The sequence below is a fragment of the Macaca thibetana genome, chromosome 2 (assembly GCF_024542745.1).
Source record: "Macaca thibetana thibetana isolate TM-01 chromosome 2, ASM2454274v1, whole genome shotgun sequence".
Taxonomy (NCBI): Eukaryota; Metazoa; Chordata; class Mammalia; order Primates; family Cercopithecidae; genus Macaca; species Macaca thibetana.
Genome location: NC_065579.1, coordinates 143,751,828 through 143,767,423, shown reverse-complemented (window position 1 = coordinate 143,767,423; position 15,596 = coordinate 143,751,828). Strand labels below are relative to the sequence as shown.

Below are 15,596 nucleotides of genomic sequence, written 5' to 3'. Positions count from 1 at the left end.
GCTCAGAGACACTAAGTAATGTTTCAGGAGTCACTCAGCCAGTAATTGAGGAGCTGAGACCTAATCCTTCTCATTGACTTGGGATTCACGTTTTCCCTACCATGTCACGCTGCAGGACTTGGGGCAGTGCCCACCGTGGTAGGGAGCCCTTATCCTTCCCAGCATCCTGGAGTACCTCTGCAGCCTCTGAGGACCTGGGAATATGGAGCCTCTGATGGCTTGGGAAGTACACTGTGCGATGGGCACGTTACTAGGCACAGAAGAGGGAGATAATACAAATCATTCAAGAAGTGTCAAGTTGTCTTGAAAATTTATGGTATATAGACTGAAAGAGGTTTTACACTAGAACAGTGTCACGTAAATGACGGTGTGTTAATTTAACATTAATAAAGGTAATGGCTGCTAAGTAGAGAGTCAGTAGTCGGAAGAGTTGGACAGCCAGAGAAGACATCCTGGAAAAAGTGAGCTTTGAGGCATGTAGGTGAGGTGTGGTCTGCTGTTGGTTGAGAGGACGGTTGTCTGGGTACAGAATGTCCCAGGCCAAGGTTTGCTGATGAGAAGGAGCCAAAGAGCCTACAGGAAATAGCTGGGTTGCAGATGGACTTGAGTAGCACAGCCTTGTGTAGGGAAACAGGGAGAATGATTCACTGTCATCCAAGGAGAAGGAATTGCCTGGGGGAGTGGAATCTGGTTTCAGTTCCCCACTTCATTCCCAGATTTTTCACTATGTGTTGCAGTGAAAAGATAAAACTGGAGTTTGAGACACATCTTCGGAGGGCGATGAAACGTTTCAATAAAGAGGTCCACGAGGACACACACAAGGTAAGGGCAAGGGATGATGGGGAAGGACTTTTCGTTGTCGGCGGTAAGAGCTTGTGCTCACCGAGGCTTTATTTCTGGCTTTGCTGCCCACTCTGTGGCCATGGCAAGTTTCTTACTCTCTCTGAGCATTTGTGTCCTCGTCGGGGAAGTGGGGGTAGTAATAGTGTCTGCCTGGGAGGGTGGTTGTGTATTATAGGTAAGGTAACTTACAGCACCAATGCCTGGCATGCAGCAGAGGCTAAATAACAAGTACTTGCCTTCCATCTCTCCTTTCAGTCATTTAATATCATTAATTCTAATCCCAGCTGCAGGCACTGGCTTTTAACTTTACCTGATAATTATTGAACACCTATACACACCTAGCAAGGTGCTTGGCGTGGTGGGGATAGAGACTTGGATAAAGCTTATTTCCTACAATTGAGGAGTATCTGATCTCTAGATGGAACATGGACTTCCAAACAGAGAAACTCAAGACTATGCCTAAAACAGTGAAAGAGATCAGCCTGGCTCTGTGGAGCTGGGCAAGGCTTTATGTAGGAGAAAGGATTAGAGCCGGGTCTAGGAGAAAAAGTTGAAGACTCTAGCCAAGTTGTGGAGGGGATGGCAAGGTGCCCAGCTCACCTGCGTGTGTGGAGTGTATAGGATGGGGGGTGGGGGTGAAGGGAGGGCAGGCTTTGGTTTCCCTTTGATGGATGGTGGGCTGCCAGAGAGGATAGCGATGGGGTGGGGGAGATGCTTTATGTGCAGCTGCTCCAGAAATCTAGAGGTGCAAGGACGGTGATGAAGTTAGAGAGGGTCGCCTCCTTCATCCAGGCCTGGGGCAAGAAATGAGACAGCTTTGTGCCTTTCACCTCTTGTTGGGTGCTGGAGGTGAAAGAAAGGGAAGATGACTCTCAGGTTTGAGACCTGAGTGAGGAAAGAGAGGCAGCACTATTGATTAAAATAGAGCGACTGTTAGTAGGGGAGGAGGAAGCCAAGGTTGAAGGGAAAATGACGCAAAGCAGTGTGTGAAAAGAGGGGAAGAGGCCATATAATCATTTTAGTAGGTGGATGAAGGGTGGGGTTTGGGGTCAGAGGAAGGGCGAAGATGTGGAGCCTGTGACAGAAGGTTGGGCTCAAACACCCAGGGAGGTGGTGAGAGCAGCCCAGTGAGCCCTGTGAGCTACGTCCCACCACCGGCTTCCACAGGCTTCCAGCAGTCTCGCCAGCTCCACCTCACTTGCCTTTCCTCCTGATCTCATGGAGCAAACCCCAGTTATGACAGCATTTCATCCAGAAATCTTTCAGTATGTATCTCTAAAAGACAAGACCAAAACAAAAACAGTTTGTATTTTGAAAACAAAGCAGTTTGTATTTTGAAGCTTTGAGTTTTGATGATTCCTTTGAAGGAATGAGTATACAGAGAGAAAAAGAGAGGGTGAAAGACAGGCTTGGGAACTGGCCAATACTAGTATTTTTACTTTCTTATATGTAGAAATGGCAACACATATTTCTTGCCCACAGGATGTCTTGATTTTGGCAGCAAAAGTTCCTCCTGGTCTCTGGCCTGCCTTCCATGCTGCCCCTTCCTCCTTTCCTTTTTACAGGTTCACCTTCTCTGCCTGCTAGCAAATGGCTTCTATCTAAATAACATCTGCAGCCAACCAGATCTGCGTGCTATTGGCCTTTCCATCATCCCAGCCCACTTTACCAGAGTGCTGCCTCGAGATGTGGACACCTACTACCTCTCAAACCTGGTGAAGTGGTAAGGCCCTCCACCTGTCCTGCAGAGGTGGGGAGTGTAGGATTTGTGTTCCTCTCAGAGGCTGTGTTCAGATCACTTCCACAGACCTTCCCTGAGGTGGTAACTATGGATCAGGTGGTGGGCATGGCATTGAAGATAGAGAAATGCCAGGCATGATCTTGCCCTGGTGTAGCTCCCAGACTGGTGGGGAGACAAATACATACCAGGTAATTACAGGGTGGCATGAGGAGTGCCCTGAAAGGGGTGTTCTGGGAACTGCATGCTCACAGTGCAGGGGTGCTTTTCTCAGCTGGGAGGTCTGGGAAGGCTCCCCAAGGAGGTAAAGTCTGAGTTGGGTTTGCAGTGATGAAAGGAGTTAGCAAGACAGGCTGGGGAAAGTAGGACAGGGGCAGGCGGGTCTCACGATTCACTCCCTCTTTTGATTTTCTTGGCTGTAAATGAAGATTCCCATTTGCCCTGACCTCTGACACAAGGAATGCCTGCTTTCTCCCCAGGTTCATTGGAACATTTACAGTTAATGCAGAGCTTTCAGCCAGTGAACAAGATAACCTGCAGACTACATTGGAAAGGAGATTTGCTATTTACTCTGCTCGAGATGATGAGGAATTGGTCCATGTAAGTGATTCCTTCCAGATCACTGTTTTTTCTCAGTACTGTTAACTAATGATAATGGCAGCCATGTGCCAGATGCCATTCCAAGTGTGTTACCAACACGACCTCAGTCAGTCCTCGTAATGGCGATAGCTGCTGAAGCTCAGAATAGCTACTTGATGCCTCTAAGATCTTTTCCTTGGTGAGCCTGAGAATCAAGATTGGGATTGGAGTCTGAGTGGCAGGCCTGCGTGCTTTCCTCCCTGTCACCTCTAGTGCTGGTGTACCAAAAAGCCCATAATTTTTGGTCAGATGTGCTAGAAATATTTTCATTAATTATTCCAATTTTGTCTTCAAAAGTCCCAAGTAAATGTTTTTTCACATGGGATGCTGAAGTCCTTGAGAACGTGTTTTTGTATCTCACATTTGGGTGATGACACTGGCAGGCAGCAGTGCAGTGAGGAGGGTTCTGTCCATAAAAAAGAATCGTGATAGCAGAGTGCTCCAGGGACAGGCAGGCTTTATCAAATGCCTATGGGCACCTGTAGGGAAGGCTGTGTCTGAATAAAACAAAAACAGAGATCGAAATGTGGTTTTATCCCTAGAAGATTCCTATTAATCCATACAGTTCAATCTGGAAGTCCCAGATTCTCTGGAGAAAAAGACCAGATTTTTCATATCTGTAGAGGCCAAATGGTTGACATCTTTAGTTCTCTTCTTCCATATTGCTTTTAAAAAGCCTAAGATATTTGGCAAGGCTGATAATGATGTTATAATATGCTGCCCAAAGAAAACTTTTTTTTTTTTTTTTTGAGACAGAATCTCTCTCTGCCACCTAGGCTGGAGTGCAGTGGTGCGATCTCAGCTCACTGCAACCTCCACCTCCCAGATTCAAGTGATTCTCATTTCTCAGCCTCCCATGTAGCTGGGATTACAGGTTCGCACCACCATGCCTGACTGATTTTTGTATTTTTAGTAGAGATGGGGTTTCACCCTTCACCCTGTTGGCCAGGCTGGTAACTCATTAATATTTTAGTATTGTCCTCCCAGACTTGCTTCCTGTGTATTTGTGTACATATGTATTTGTTTTATTTGTTTAAGCAAAATGGGATCATATAGCTTTTAAAGAGGGGGTACAATTCAGTGACCATTTAGTACGTTTACAGTGTTGTGCAACTACCACCTCTATTTCCAAAATGTTTTTGTGACCCCCACGGGAAACTCTGTATGTACCCATTAAATACCCCGTTGTTACCCCCGTCCCCGCTCATGGCAACCACCAATCTGTCTTGTGTCTCTGTGGATTTACCTATTCAGGATATTTAGTATAAAATAAATTATACACTATGTGGCCTTTTGTGCCTGTCTTTTGCATAGCATAATGTTTTCAAGATTCATGTGCATTTTAGCATATATCAGTATTTCATTAATATTTATGGCTGAATAAGATTCCATTACATGTATATATATTTTCTCTATCCATTGGTGGACATTTCGTTAGTTTCTACCTTGTGGCTGTTGTGAAGAGTGTTGTTAACAATGTCTGTACATATATTTATTTACATACCCTGTTTTCAGTTCTTTTGGGTATATACCTAGGATTGAAATTGCTAGGTCATATGTATATTCTATGTATAACTTTTGGAGAAACCACCAAACTGTTTTCTACGGTTACTCTACCATTTTACATTCCCACCAGCAATGAACAAGAATTCCAAATCTTTGCCAACACTTGGTTATTTTCCAATGTTTTGATTATAGCCATTATGATGGGTGTCAAGTGATACCTCATTGTGGTTTTGATTGCGTTTCTCCAATGACTGATGATGATGAGTGTCTTTTCGTGGGCTTCTTGGTCATTTGTGTATCTTTTTTGAGGACATGTCTATTCAAGTATTTGCCTATTTTTTAATTACGTTGCCTTTTTGTTGATGATTTGTAAGAGCTCTTTATGTATTCTGGATATTAGTTACCTATCAAAATACATGCTTTGCACATAGTTTCTCCCATTCTGTAGGTTGTCTTTTTACTTTCTTGATGAAGTCCTTTGATACACAAAAGTTTTGAATTTTGACAAAGTCTGAGTTACCTATTTTTCTTTTGCTCTTTGTGCTTTTGGTGTCATATCTAAGATTCCACTGTCAAATCCAAGGTCATAAAGATCGACCCCTGTGTTTTCTTGTAAGAGATTTATAGTTACTGCTCTTACATACATTGAATATTTGCACATATCAGGTAGGTGTTCAACATCATTCTTATGCATGTGGATAGCCATTTGTCCCAGCATTATTTGTTGAAGAGACGATTTTTTCAGTGGGGCTTGGATGGTGTGGCATCCTTTTCAAAAATCAACTGGCCATAAACGTATGGGTTAATTTCCAGCCTCTCAATTCTATGTTATTGTTCTTACGCCAGTACAACAGTGTTTTGATCACTATAGCTTTGTAGTAAGTTTTGAAATCAGGAAGCCTCAGTGTAACTTTGTTCATTTACAGTATGCTTTGGTTATCTGGGGCCTCTTGCAATTCCATATGAATTTGATGATCTGTTTTTCCATTTCTGTGAAAAAGCTGTTGGAATTTTGATAGGGACTGCTCTGAATCTGTAGATTAATTTATGTGCCATTACCATCTGGTTATTAGGTCTTCTAGTCCATAAGCATGGATGTCTCTCCTTTTATTTTTGTCTTTCTCAGCTGTATTTTGTAGTTTTCAGTGTACAGTCTTTCACCTCAGTTAAATTCTTTTCCTAGGTACTTTATTCTTCTTGATGCTGTTGGAAATGGCATTGTTTTCTTAATTTCTCTTTTAGATTGTTCATTGCAAATGTATGGAAACACAACTGACTTTTTTGTGTTGTCTTGTACCCTGCAGCTTTGCTGAATTCATTTATTAACTCTACTAGCTTTCTTGTTCGTTTATGTATGGGATCCCATATGGTATCTATAAGTAGATCATTTTACTTCTTTCTGTCCAGTTTGCATGCCTTTTGTGTCTTTTTCTTGCCTAATTGCTCTGGCTAGGACTTCAAGTACAGTGTTGAATAATGATCGTGACATCAGGCATCCTTCTTTTGTTCCTGATAATTCATGGGGAAAGCCTTCAGTCTTTCACCATGAAGTATCATGCTGGCTCTGGGTTATGATGTTGACTCAGTTTCCTTCTATTCCTAGTGTTTTGAATGTTTTTTTTTTCTCATGAAAGCCTGTGGGATTGTCTCAGATGCATTTTTCTGTGTCAGTTGAAATGGTCCTCTGGATTTTCTTTCCTTCATTCTTTTAATGTATATGTAATTGGTTGATTTTCTTATGTTGAACCATCCTTGCATTCCTAGAATAAGTACTACTTGGTCATGTTGTATATGTCTTTTAATATGTTGTTCGATTTTGTTTATTAGTATTTTATTCAGGATTTTTGCATCTATATTCATCAATTGGTTTATTTTCTTGTGATGTATTTGTCTGGCTTTGGCGTCAGGGTAATGCTTGCCTCGTAGAATGAGTTAAAAAATGTTTCCTCTTCTAATGTTTGGAAGAGTTTGAGAAAGATTAAGGTAAATTCCCCTTCAGATGTTTGCTAGAATTCACCAGTGAGGTAATCTAGTCCTAGACTTTTCTTTGTTGGGAGGTTTTTGATTTCTGACTCGATCTGTTGTTACAGATCTGTTCAGATTTTTCATTACTTCTTGAGTCAGGTTTGGTCATGTGTATGTTTCTGGGATTTTGTCCGTTTTCTATACATTATCTAATTTGTAGGGATCATACAGTTCTGTAACCTGATTTTTTTCCTCAGCAATGTACATTGATAGATTTCTTATTAAAGGTGGTGACTGTGTATGCTTGGGTAGCACTAGACTGTTTCCAGAGTCCTGTCAGCTACATTATCTTGTCTAATCCTCTTTAGAGTCGTGTGAGGAAGCTGAGGCAGGGATTATTCTAGATGCAGAAATCCAGGTGTAGGGAAGTCACTCAGCTAGTGGTGAACACTTAGTTATCCAGACTTCTGGACCTGTGCTCCTGTGCCATGCTGTACAATAAGAAACTGAGAAATTAATATTGGTACAATGCCATCAGCTAAACTACAGACATTATTTGGATTTTCCAAGTTTTCCTGCTGATATCCTTTTTCTATTCCATGATACTGGTTTGTATTTAGTCATCATGTCTCCTCCAGTGTGTGACAGTGTTTTGATCTTTCCCTGTCTTTCATGATCTTGACACTTTGGAAATTTTTAGCCGCAGAAGAAACAAGGCAAAAGCAATCATTTATCTCACCATAACATGGCTCCTCACACTGGACTTTCTCCTGAGGCTGTGGCAGTAATCAAGGAGAGATGCTGGGACCTGGAGACCCGTGTAGGAAGGCCTTGCCTGAGTACATTATCACTGTTGCCGCTGAAGGTCAGGTCCCCTGAGGGGCTCCCAGACTTCCAAGTTAACAGTGTTCAAAGCTGCAGACTCAGTTAAAGATTCAACGTGGGGAAAATTGGAAAACAGGGAACAGACTTAGGTGATCTGATGATAATGGTATTTTCTACTAGTTCTTCCCAAAGTGGTATTTCATTTTATTATTTTAGTCACAAACGTAACACATATTGACTATAGAACAATCAGAAGATAGGTAAGCAGAGAAAAAAATCCTGTAAACACCCATAACCCAGTATGTGGATGCTTTTTCAAATATCCATGTATGTCTAAATTTATATTTACGTTTTTTTTTTTTTTTTTTTTTTTTTTTTTTTTTGAGGCGAAGTCTTGCTCTGTTGCCCAGGCTGGAGTGCTGTGGTGCGATCCCGGCTCACTGCAAGCTCCGCCTCCTGGGTTCACGCCATTCTCCTGCCTCAGCCTCCCGAGTATAGCTGGGACCACAGGCCCCTGCCACCACGACCGGCTAATTTTTTGTATTTTTAGTAGAGATGGGGTTTCACTGTGTTAGCCAGGATGGCGGCGATCTCCTGACCTCGTGATCCACCCACCTCGGCCTCCCAAAGTGCCAGGATTACAAGCGTGAGCCACTGCACCCGGCCGTATTTTGTCTTATAAAAATGTAATCACATCATACTTTTGAAAGGAAAAATTTTATTTTCCTTTAATATATGACGAGCATGTTCCTGTTCTTCTATGAAGATAAACCTCTGCATCATCATTTTTAACAGTGTCTGGAGTTTCCATTGTCCATCGCGTACTGTTAGAAAGTCTGGCTGTTTCCAACTTTTCCCTGTCTTGAACAAGCACCATAACAAACAACATTGAACTCATTACATCTTTAATTACTTTCTTAGGATAACTATGTTATTCCTTTTCATCATAGATATTCTTACTGATTCTCCGGGCTCTGCAGCTCTTGACCCGGCTGGTATTGTCTCTACAGCCAATTCCTCTGAAGTCAGCAGCAGCAAAGGTGAGGTGCTCAGGGCTGCCAGAGAAGAGCAGCAGTTGACAGGAAATAGTCACACTTAAAAAAACTGATCATTATTGTATTTTTAAGAGCTGATATTCATGGAGTGTGGGTTCTTTCGAGCCTTGCACATACCCTGTGTTAGGGAAGACTCGGGCACATGAGTGGGTATCTGGCATCCTGAGCTTCATGTGTGCAGAGTGCTGCTTTTGTTTCTGTTGTGTAAATTGGGTGGAATGGTGCCTGTCCTCACTTGCTCCGTGAAGTGCTGATGAGTGAAGCACTGAGTTTTGAGGTGCTCTAGGTTAGCTTCAAAAAGCTAAATGCTATACTCATTGGGGTATTGGCATTATCTGAAGCCTGGTGGTCTAGAAGCTGATTTTCATAATATCTGTATTCTTAAAACTACAACTGTATTAAGTTCATACGTATTTGTTTGCAAAATGCTTATGTCCGAGGTGGGTAGTAGTACTGCTGAGGAAACTGAAACTTGGAAGTTAAATAATTTACATAACCAATAAGAGTTAGAACTGGAATTCAAACCCATGTTTGACTGTTTCCAAATCCCATGTTCTTTTCTCTTTACCGTTAGGGTGAAAATAATTATACTGTGGCCTTATCTAAGATGCTACCGATTTTAGCCATACATGCATACAACCCTGAGGGATAGCTGGTTGATCACTGTCTGAGCTGGGGGCATCTTGATGTATTGGTTCTCTAGCTAGTGAATTAACCCTATTAGATTACAGGATTTCTATCATATCCTTAGCAAAAGAGGGGAAAAAGGAAAGCAAAGCAAAATTTCTTACTCTGTTTAAGGGAAAGAAACCTTCCAAGGAGAGACTGACTGCGGATCTGGGAGGCTGCTCAGAAACTTCCAGCCAAGTTCTAGAAAACCACACCAAGCCAAAGACCAGCAAAGGAACCAAACAAGAGGAAACCTTTGCTAAGGGCACATGTAAGCCAAGTGCCAAAGGGAAGAGGAACAAGGGAGGCAGAAAGAAACGGAGGAAGCCCTCCTCCAGCGAGGAAGACCAGGGCCCAGGAGACAAGCAGGAGAAGGCAACCCAGCGACGTCCGCATGGCCGGGAGCGGCGGGTGGCCTCTAGGGTGTCTTATAAAGAGGAGAGTGGGAGTGATGAAGCTGGCAGTGGCTCTGATTTTGAGCTCTCCAGTGGAGAAGCCTCTGATCCCTCTGATGAGGATTCCGAACCTGGCCCTCCAAAGCAGAGGAAGGCCCCCGCTCCTCGGAGGACAAAGGCTGGGTCCAAGAGTGCCTCCAGGACCCAATGTGGGAGCCATCGTAAGGACCCAAGCTTGCCAGTGACATCCTCAAGCTCTTCGAGCAGTAAAAGAGGCAAGAAAATGTCCAGTGATGGTGAGAAGGCAGAAGAAAGGAGCATAGCTGGTGTAGACCAGTGGCTAGAGGTGTTCTGTGAGCAGGAGGAAAAGTGGATATGTGTGGACTGTGTGCACGGCGTGGTGGGCCAGCCTCTGACCTGTTACAGGTACGCCACCAAGCCCATGACCTATGTGGTGGGCATTGACAGTGACGGCTGGGTCCGAGATGTCACACAGAGGTACGACCCAGCCTGGATGACAGTGACCCGCAAGTGCCGAGTTGATGCTGAGTGGTGGGCAGAGACCTTGAGACCATACCAGAGCCCATTTATGGACAGGGAGAAGAAAGAAGACTTGGAGGTAAGGCCTTGGCTGCCAGGGGCTCTTAAGACCCAGTCAGGTTATTAAAATTATTCCTGTTTTTGAGCACCTTATATATGCCCAGCACTATGTTGGGTGTTTTTAGTGGGTTGTCTCATTTAATTGTCTCAGCAATATAAAGCTGGGGCAGTTGCTGCCTTAATTTTAGTGGTAAAAGTTGTGGAGATGAGAGATGAACTGCCATGGTGTTTGAGCCCAGGTCTGTGTGGCTTTGGATCCTGTATACTATTAGTTATTGCCCAGTTATAAATTTGGAGCTTTAGAATAATTTATGCAAGTAATATAACTCAGACTGAGTGAAAGAAGGAATAGCCCATGGATATATTCTCCCCCTTCCCTCATCATGCGTGCATGTAAAGATGCATGTGCAAACACCCCTCATACATAGAACACTCACCTCCTGGGAAAGAGCGGTCTCGGAATGAGACAATATCTTCAGTCTATTGAGAAGGCAGATTGGGAGGCAGAGACTTCTAGAACATAACACAGCTATGTCACTTGATCCTAGAACCAGCACTTAACACCAGGAAGAGTGCCCGAGCCGCCTGTGTGTACGGCAGTGGTGGTGTTGGGTGGAGCTTGCCATTTCTACACAGGAACATGCCCAGATTTGTCACAGGTTTATTTCCAATCACTCAGGATAGGTAATTTGCAGATTTATTAATCCTTTCCTATAGGAGTGCAGTGCATCCCACATTGAGTGTTTGCTCCAGGGGTGTTCTTGGTTCATTTTACCTAGTAATGACGGGTTAAGTGGAAATTATGCAGATGGTATTGTAACTAATGTACCTAAAGCTTAGTGGAAGCTGAACATGGAGCGTCCTCTCCTACTATCAGCAACTCCACATTGCCAGTCGTTACTAGTCTGTTGGGGTTTTTGAAGAAATGCCAAGGGCAAGCCTAAGAGAGCCTGGTGAACAGGGTGACTTAAAGCAGTGAATTGCCTACTGAGCAATGAGCAATCTTAGAGAAGGGCAGAGAGAACACTGTCAGAGTGGACCAAGAGAAAAGTCGCAGGGTGAGAACCACTGCTCTCAATTTCCTGTGAGAGCCGGCAGATAAGCTCACGCTCTTCTTAGAAGAGGATTGTCCCTTTGAGATAAGACCTTCTTACTGAAGAGCACTGTGTGTTTTTCTTCCTTGCAGACCTTTAACAGAGCAGGCGCTGATCTGCTGGGGCTGGGTTAGGCATCTAAGCATTCAAATAGGTTAGACAACTTTTTGAAGTTGCCACAAGCCACAGATTTATTTGATTCTTTTTAGCTTTTGATTCATCTGTGACCGACTTACTGGCCGGAGCTACAGATGTGATGTTACAAAAATCATTAGTGTTCATGAAACCTTGGATCCACCACCTGTTGTCAGAACAACTTAGTCTAAGGATCATCTCCCTCAAACTTCATTTCCTCTTCTAAATAACATGCTCAACTTTGTCTGTCTGGCCTTTGCAGTTTCAGGCAAAACACATGGACCAACCTTTGCCCACTGCCATTGGCTTATATAAGAACCATCCTCTGTATGCCCTGAAGCGGCATCTCCTGAAATATGAGGCCATCTATCCTGAGACAGCTGCCATCCTTGGGTATTGTCGTGGAGAAGCGGTCTACTCCAGGTGCGTGAGGCAGCCTGGTTGGCCTCAGGGGCTTCCTGGTGGTGTGGGATTAACAGCCTTCTTCCTGGGCAAAGGGTGCTGATGGGAGCTCATCTGACTTACCAGTGTTCTCAGGCTAAGCCAGTGTGCGTGTGCTGTGTGTGTGTGATGTGTAGGAGAGAAGAAAATTTGAAAATTAAAACAGGGATTAAAAGAATGGCAGGGGAAAAACAGTTACAAAGGAAAAGAAAATACAAAGTAGGAAAAATAAAATTTAAGATAGGGCAATATAAAACACACCCCACAAGTACAAGTCAAAAACATACAAAAGGAAGGAACAAAGGATTTGATTATGGAAGTTAAAAGTGAGTGGATTTTTCATGGGTACAGAGCTCTGTTTGGCATGAAAAAGTTCTGGAAATGGATGGTGGTAATGGTTGTACAATGTTGTGAATGGACCTAATGCCACTGAACTGCACACTTAAAAATGGTTAAAATGGTATATTTTATGTGACTGTATTTTATACCACAGTAAAAAGAAATAGCTAAAAAAGGAGTGGAATAAGAGCAAAAAATGAGTAAAATGTATATAAAATTAAAATTGAAAAATGTTAATACAATTTTGAGGTAAGAAAAAAATAGATACAGGAATTTTGAGAAATGGGAATAAAAAGCAAGTAAAATAAGTGATTTTAAAAGACATGGGATGTACAAGACCAAAAAATAGGAGATGTTCTTAAATGAGAAAACAGGAAGTAAAGAAAACAGAAAAAGGAAGCATAGGGAAACCCACATGAGAGTGGGTGATTTGAGTCCTCCCACTGGGGATGACTTCCTGCTTGTCAGCCCCCTGTGGGAGTCATACTGGACCCTCTCTTCAGGGCTCTGCCCTGTCTTGGAGCTTTTTGTTTGATGTCGGGGGCACGCCGCCCTGGGCAGGGGCAGGGCTTTGTTGTTCTAGGACTTTAGCACCCAGCAGTCAAAGGCAGCAGGGGGCCTGGGCTGCCCTGATAGAGGCTTCCTCTTGTGGGTATGTATAGTAGTTGGGAGAAAGACTGTTGGGAAGAGAGTGCTGGCGTCGTCCAGGGGCACCATGTCAGTGATAGAAGGAAGCATTAGAGGTGCATATTTATTGATTTTTTTTAATTGTGGCAAAATATATGTAACATAAAATTTACCATCTCAACCTTTTTAAGTGTACAGCCTACAGCATTAAGCACATTCACACTGTCATCCAGCCATCACCACCATCCATCTCCAGATTTCTTTTCCTCTTCCCAAACCAAAACTCCGTCCCCATCAAAAACTCCCCATTCCCCTTCTCCAGCCCTGCACCCACCATTCTCCTTTCTGTCTCTGAGTGTGCCTACTATAGGGACCCATGTAGGTGGAATCATGCGGTATTTATAGTCATATTGTGACTGGCTTATTTCACTTAGCATAATGTCCTCAGGGTTCATCCATATTGTATGTAGCATGGGTCAGAATTTCCTTCCTTAAATTTTAGGCTGAAACTCCATTGTGTAGGCAGACCACATTTTGCTTGTGCCTTCATCCATCAGTGGGCACTTGGCTTGTCTCCACCTTTTGGCTGTTGTGAATTATGCTGCTGGGAACATGGGTGTGCAGATAACTTTTGAAGATTCTGCTTTCAGGTTTTTTTGTTTGTTTGTTTGTTTGTTTGTTTGTTTTTTTGTATATACCCAGTGCAATTACTAGGCCAGATAGTAATTCCCATCATTTTTTTAGGAACCACCTTACCATTTCCACAGCAGCTGCACCCATTTTACATTTTCACCAACAGTCCACAAGGTCTCCACTTTCTCCACATCCTCACTGACACTTGTTACTTTCTGTGTTTTGGTAATAGCCATTTTAATGAGTGTGAAAAGGTTAGAAGTTCACATTTATTCCAAGAGGACTGTGACCACTTCCCTGCTGTTTTCCTTAGGAAGATGTCCAGATGCTGCCTGTCAACCCCTAAGACCCCTTTTTTACCCGCTCCTGTCTGAAGACCACACCATTACATAATCACTCCTCTGGGCAGTCAAAGATGTTCCCCCCCCGCAGTGGGAGCATGAGTGGAGCTTTGAGCTCTGGCAGGTTGATGCTACTGGCAGAAGCGCTGCTCTGGCACTCAGGAAATGTCCGGTCCTCCCAGCAACCATGTGTGGTAGAAAGGACAAGCTCACTGTCCCTAGTTGATAGGCGAGGACACAGGTGCTCCTTGACTTAGGATGAGGTTGGATCTCCATAAACCCGTTGGAAGCTGAAAATAGGATATCCTAAGTTGAGAATGCATTTAATATACCTAACCTGCCCTAACTGGACCTCATGTAGGTGGAATCATACGGTATTTATGGTCATTTTGTGACTGGCTTATTTCACTTAGCATAAAGTCCTCAAGGTTTACTCCTGTTGTATGTAGCATGGGTCATAGCTTAGCTGAGCCTCCCTTAAACGTGCTGAGAACACATTAGCCTCCAGTTGGGTACAGTTATCTAACACAAAGCCTATAATGAAGTACTGAATATCCATGTAATTTATTGAATACTGAAAATGAAAAAGAGAATAGTTGTATGGGTACTTGAGGTACAGTTTCTCCCGAGTGTATATTGCTTTTGCATTATCATAAAGTTGAAAAATCTTGAATCAAACCATTGGACGTTGGGCACTGTCTGTACTGAGGCTCAGGAAGGTAAAGTGACTTGTCCAGATGGCCCAGCCAGGAAGTGGCACAGGTAAGATTCAACCTCCATCCATTGTGCTGTGCTGAAATTCAGCCTCAGATTCCCTTGTGGGTAAGGGCCTGAACCTGCACTAGGAGGAAATGGGGTGCCCTTGCTCATTGGAGCCGCTCCCTGGACAGAGTGAAGGGGTGCAAACTAGATGGGCGTGCCCTATTAAAGATGGCTTGGCAAGGGAGGGGTTGAGCCTCATTGGAAAGTAGACTTGCACGGCTTTGGTGAGCTCTTAGCTCTGGAGGAAGAGTGAAGCCAGAGGATCTTTGCCTGCAGGGATCATTTGACTGTTCCATGTGCATGTGTCTTGGTTCTGGGATAGCTTATTAGCTTATTATAGTTGGTTTCTCTGCAGCCTTCCTTTGGGTTCACTGTCCTCTCCTCTGGACACTTCCCCCCACATGGTGTTAATAGCAGATCAGAGCCTCAGCAGGTGCTTGCTTGGTGGTGGTAGTAAACGTGAGTAACTGCCTGCACACAGTGGCCTTTACCCCATCCTGATAGGCTGTAGCTGGAGCTCTCACAGGCTCTGGACACCAGAGGAGAGGAAAACCTATAAAGGGGAGGAGTGGTGGAGGCAAGGCACGAAGGCTGCAGAGTAACTCCATGCAGATTAGGGTTTGTAAGTGGACACATCCCCCAAAAGACAGGCAGTCCACTTTGGCTAGCACAGCTCCTTTGGGCCCCCTAGGAACCTGGCCTGCTTCAGGGTGGCAGAACCTGAGGAGGGAGCCTGCAGGGCCCCTCTGAGTTTGCCTTTGTGTCCTGTGTTCGTTCCGCAGGGATTGTGTGCACACTCTGCATTCCAGGGACACGTGGCTGAAGAAAGCAAGAGTGGTGAGGCTTGGAGAAGTACCCTACAAGGTAACTGGAGCTGGAGGGTCCCAGCGGGGAGTGGTGACGCAGGACTGTAGCTGAGTGGGAGAACTGGGGGCAGAGAAGTGATGATGAGGAGCCTCCCAGCGTCCTGCCCAGGATCCTGATCAGAA

General features: G+C 44.0%; 1 protein-coding gene across 1 annotated transcript in view; it reads left to right on the top strand.

Annotated features, from left to right (window-relative positions):
- XPC (XPC complex subunit, DNA damage recognition and repair factor) overlaps positions 1-15,596 on the top strand; it is a 330,052-nt gene that overhangs the window by 307,176 nt on the left and 7,280 nt on the right. The window contains exons 6-13 of the mRNA XM_050781616.1: positions 738-822; positions 2,409-2,566; positions 3,061-3,181; positions 7,392-7,556; positions 8,467-8,556; positions 9,373-10,254; positions 11,727-11,887; positions 15,390-15,471. Coding sequence (XP_050637573.1) covers positions 738-822; positions 2,409-2,566; positions 3,061-3,181; positions 7,392-7,556; positions 8,467-8,556; positions 9,373-10,254; positions 11,727-11,887; positions 15,390-15,471 — 1,744 coding nt within the window. The remainder of the gene's footprint in view (positions 1-737; positions 823-2,408; positions 2,567-3,060; positions 3,182-7,391; positions 7,557-8,466; positions 8,557-9,372; positions 10,255-11,726; positions 11,888-15,389; positions 15,472-15,596) is intronic.